The following is a 5,049-nucleotide window of genomic DNA, read 5'->3' on the forward strand; positions in this document are numbered from 1 at the left end:
TGTCAGGCTGGGCTCTGCTGATCTCGCAGCCACCCCAGCAGCAGGCAGCTTCTCCAAGGGAAATTTGGGTGAAAAGCTGGCACTAAATAACCTCAAATCCATCGTGTTCTCCCTGAGCCATTGTGGGGCAGAAAGGAGTAAGATTAATAAGGAATTCTTTGCCAGAGCAGGCGTCCTCTCAGACTTGCATAGCAGAAAGGGCGGCCCTGGCATAGGCTCTGTGCTGAACATAAGCTTTGCTGGATGATAATGTGATTAACATTTGTAKCTGTGCTGGCTCAGATAAGGGTAATTAAATCTCACGCTTCAGGGCATAAGCTAATCACTTGTGGGGTCATTTTAGATATTATATATATATAAATTTGCCCCTCCATGAATAGACTTGCCCGGTTGCTGGGATGCAGGGTGTGCATCCCCTGCCAGGGATGGGTGGAGGGAGGAATCCCATGTCAGCTGGGGCTTGGAATGTGCAGTGGGAGTTGTTCAGCTGCAAAAAGGTCTCCAGAAGGGTTGTTGGGCAGAGTCTGTCCTCAAAGCCACGTCCTGTGGGARCAGAGTGCCAAGGGAGGAAGCCACAGCTGACTGAGCTGAGGAGGAGAAGCTGCTCCTTCACCCAGCGGTGTTGCTAACAGGAAAATGAAATGCATGTCAGCCACCAGCTGATCATTCCCTGCTGCAGGCCAAAATCCCCCTGCCAGCGTGGCTCTGGATTTCAGCATCTCAGCGAGGAGACAGCACCCCAGGGCTGGCAGAATTGTGCCGTGGAGCAGGATCTGGGAGCCATGGCCCAGTCCTGGCAGACCACAGCGCTCCAGCTGCTCCCCAGTGCCTGCACTGGGCTCTGCTGCTCCCCCAAACCCCATTTTGCTCTGGGATTCTGGTCCTYTTGGTGGCTGTGTGAGCTGCTGCCAGCAGTGCAGAGTGCAGCAATGCAGCCCAGTGCTGCACCACGCTCTGCTGTGTGACATTGGGTGTGTCAGCAAAGGTCACAGTCCCCGAAAACAGAGCTGGCTGGTGTGTCTGCTTTCAGGAGGATGGGAGAACAGTGGCACAGCAGGCTCTSACTGCCTGAGCCCTGCTCCTGTAGCTGAGCAGCCTCCAATTGCTGTCACCCCACAGCACCCCGAGCTGTGGGAGCTGCTGTCAGCTGTCTGTGTCACCCCAGGCAATGGGGCACTGTAGGACTCAGCTGAGGATACACCAAGTGTCCATCAAAGCCAGGAATTTGAACTCAGTTTACTCCAGGAGACTGTCTTCCTCCTCAGCCCACCCCACCAGTATCCGAGCTCGCTGAAGCCCTTGGCCATTTGACCTTTCCCAGCATCAGGCTCGTTTATATGGAATGAGTTCTCTCYGAGGCAGGCACGTGCTCTGGGTCGGATGCTGCTGGGAGAAGCTGCATTTTCTCGTGGAATGACTCAGTGTCTGCACAGAGCCTCGGGAGATGCTCAGATCCCCAGCAGGACAGTGCTGTGCTGGGTGTGCATCGCGCTGGACAGAGCAGTGTTCTCACTGCTCCAGCGAGTCCCAGGCAGCTGCTCCACTGATGATGAGATGCTGGAGGCACAGGAGGATGCTGTGGGGCTGGCAGGTTTGCCTGGCTTCCCACTGGAATAACCTTGTGAGCCCACACCTGGCCCTGCGCCCRTGCGGAGGTGCCGGCGGCTCGGCCRTGCCCCAGTTGGAGGCACGTGTGGCAGCACGTGCACAGGGATGCTGTGACATCCCTCCCCTCCTCCCTGTCCCTGCCCCTTGCACTGAGCCYGCTGGCTTTGATCAGAGCTTCCAGAGAGCACAAAAAGTCTGGCAGGAACTCTTTTGTGGCTCCATGGCGAGCAGCGTGCGAGGCACAGGGTTATTGAAAAGGTTATCCCGKGGAACAGGAGCTGCAGCCCTGTGGCGGCTGTGGATCTGTGGAATGCTGTGCCCTGGGCACACCCCGGCAGCAGTGTCCCCTGCCTGACTGTCCCCATCATCTGCTGTCCTGGTTTGCCATTTTGCACCTGCAGAAGCAGCGAGGACTCTGCACAGGGACTGTGCCCTGCCTGGATCATCTCCCTGCACAGCTTATGCTCCTCCCTGCCTTGGGGTGGCAGGGAGCAGGGGGATGAGGTGGGGAGAGCTGGAAGAGAAGCAGGAAGGGTTTGACAGCATAAATACATAATGGAAGAGCTGCAGGTCCTGCCTTGCACTGCTGCTCCCTCCCATGACAGAGGCAGGGTTGATGCACACGTGCTGATGTGTGTGCCCACTCTCAGCTCCCTCTTGCCCCTGGTGCATCCTTGGCCTTTCCAGTGTGGCACAGTTGAACAAATTGATTACAGGAGTGGYCCTGCAGAGTGTGGCTGTTGAGTGAATACCTTCTCATGGAGCAGCAGCTGCTGTGTGGGGGTCCCCTCATGCCTCAGCTTCTCCGTCCTGAGCTGCCCCACACAGGGACCACCAGCCCTGGGGCTGTCCTGTCTGTTATGTGGCACAACCAGTGACTTTGTCCTTTTGGGCATCCTCTCAGGGGTGGGATTTGGGGTCTGGACAGGCAGTGACTCTCCCAGTCCCTGTGCTCACCCCTGGTTGAGAGCACAGGGCTGACCCACAGGCAGGGGACAGTCCCCAAGCTCCAGGGTGGCAGGAGGGCTCAGTGCAGCTGCACCCCKCTTTCCCAGCGCAGCATCGCTCTCCTCCATGGCTGTGGGATTTGGCAGCGCTGATGTTTTCCCTTTTTTGCTGAGGCAGAGCAGCAGAGACACCAACACGCTTCTTCCCCTGTTCCCTGCCGACTCTCCTGATTCTGCAGCCCCGTTTCCCACCGCCCACACGGCTCCCAGCTCCGGCAGTAATTGCAGCTCCCCGTTTGGAATTGCTGTGACAGCACAGGGCTCAGAGCAGCAGAACGCCCCACCATGGGGATCCCGTGCCCAGCGGGATCGATCGGAGATTTGTGAGCAGGCTGTGAGTGAGAGGCTTTTCCCCTCAGACAAATGAAGAACTTTTTCTGCACCAAGGCGGTGCAGAAAGTGAAGCTCCTGAGACTCTGAAATGGGGGTGTAGCATGAGCTGCAGCCAGGGAATCATGGAATGGTTTGGGTTGGAAGGGACCTTAAAGATSATCTTGTTCCAACMTTCYTRCCATGGGCAGGGACACCTTCCACTGGACCAGGTTRTTCACAGACCCATCCAGCCTGGCCTTGAACACTTCCTGTGGCCCATTCGTGTGTCCCCACCTGCAGATGCTCATCCCTGTGCTCCTCGCCTGCCTCAGGGCCGGGACCATCCCCCGCCTGGTTGCACATGGCTCTGCCTTCCTGCTCACCTCTGGTGCAGGTTGCAGTGGCCCCATCCTGSCCCCAAAGCAGTGGCAGGACCCCAGGGAAGTGTTCCTCAAACTGGCTACACTGGGACCCATGGAGGTGGCCAGGGTGTCCCCACTTGCAGGATGACCATGGGATGATGGTGCATCCCCCAGGARCAGGCTCTGGGGGGTAGAACCAGGGAAGGTGAGCAAAATCAGCAGCTGTTTAAAGGAAAATCTCTTCCAAAAAATGCAGCTGGGGCAGGCGGTGCCAGCCTGAACCWCCCCCCAGCTCCTGGGGCTGACCTGATTTTGCAGGAACCTCCCTTTCTTCTGCTCTGCTGCCCTTTTGTCTCCACGCCCGGAGGATGCGAAGCCTCCTGGCCTATATTTTGGCTCTAAGATCAATATTTAAAATCCCCCCTCCTGTTTCCTCGGCGCAGGCGCGAGGCATTTCGCTTACCGGGGGAGGCTCGTCTCCCAGAGACCTGTCTGTTCACCATTTCAAATAATTTCCCTGCTACCGTTGTTCTAGAAACAATTCATTAGGGGCCTATTATACAATGTTATACCTGCCAAGGTTAGAAAAGATCCTGCATGTGTGGTAAAATTGCACTGTGAGCTGTACACGAGAGTGGGGTTTTTGTGTCTGTCTGTAAAAYGTACTTTTTATGCCTTTTTGGAGAGCGAGTCGCCGGGGGTGAAACTGGGGGGTGATGCTGCTGCCTGGGTGGGGAGCCCCAGCAGGGCTTGGTCACTGTCCAGACAGGTGTGGAAAGGGGCAGTTTTGGGGTTCAGCAGCCATTCCTCTCTCCTTGCCCCCTCTCCAGTGGCCCACTTTGAAAATCTGGGCCAAATCCAGCGGCCAGGTCCCCAGGCTGGGAGCAGCTCTGTCTTTCCAGAGCRCTAATGGAGCTGTGGTCCCCGGGGAACTCATTAAGCATCACCTCAGAGGGCTGCACAGCCAGGGCTGGCTGCTGGGGAGGCTGCAAACCCCATCCCCGGGTAGGRCTCTGCTCCAGGAGATGTCCCCCACCCCTGAGCCGCCTGTCCCCGTGCCACCARGGCGGCTCAGCCCCGCTGCCCGGCCGTGCCCTGCATCGTTGCTTTGCAGTTGTCTTTTTCTCTCTGCAGGGAGAATAACTTCATCAAGGATTTCCCCCAGCTGGCTGACGGCCTCCTGGTGATCCCRCTGCCCGTGGAGGAGCAGTGCCGTGGTGTCCTCTCAGAGCCCCTTCCTGACCTGCAGCTTCTCACRGGTACGAGCTGCCCCYGGGTTCTGTGTGCCTGGGGTGAGCRCAGGAGTRACAAACCCTTCTCCCACCTCRTGTGGYYCCTGAAGGGCATCCTCACCCTCGTTGTGCCACCCCTCGTTGTGTTCCTGGGCAGAAATGAKCTGAGGGATGTGCGAGTCCATCTCACAGCCACCCCAGTGCTGGTCCTGCCAGCAGTCTGTGACCCCACAGCGTCACCACCGAGGAGTTTCCATCCCTGCCACCATCCCATTGCTCACTCACACAGCACGGGGCAGGGTGGGAGCATGGAGCATCCCCGGGGTGTGGTCACCACTGGTCACTCACCAGCTCTTCCTCTGCAGGGGACATCAAGTACGACGAGGCCATGGGCTACCCCATGGTGCAGCACTGGCGGGTCAGGAGCAACCTGTACAGGGTGAAGCTCAGCTCCATCACCCTCTCTGCAGGTGAGGCATTGCAGGGGCAGGGAGGTGTGTGTCTGCATGGCTGGGTGGGGATTTTCTG

At 57.9% G+C, this 5,049-nt stretch overlaps 1 protein-coding gene across 1 annotated transcript in view; it reads left to right on the forward strand.

Annotated features, from left to right (window-relative positions):
- Positions 1-5,049, forward strand: part of ASTN2 (astrotactin 2) — a 166,287-nt gene that overhangs the window by 78,859 nt on the left and 82,379 nt on the right. The window contains exons 9-10 of the mRNA XM_057385552.1: positions 4,424-4,548; positions 4,887-4,991. Coding sequence (XP_057241535.1) covers positions 4,424-4,548; positions 4,887-4,991 — 230 coding nt within the window. The remainder of the gene's footprint in view (positions 1-4,423; positions 4,549-4,886; positions 4,992-5,049) is intronic.

The sequence above is a fragment of the Malurus melanocephalus genome, unplaced genomic scaffold (assembly GCF_030028575.1).
Source record: "Malurus melanocephalus ecotype Western Australia unplaced genomic scaffold, MMel_1.1 scaffold_840, whole genome shotgun sequence".
Taxonomy (NCBI): domain Eukaryota; kingdom Metazoa; phylum Chordata; class Aves; order Passeriformes; family Maluridae; genus Malurus; species Malurus melanocephalus.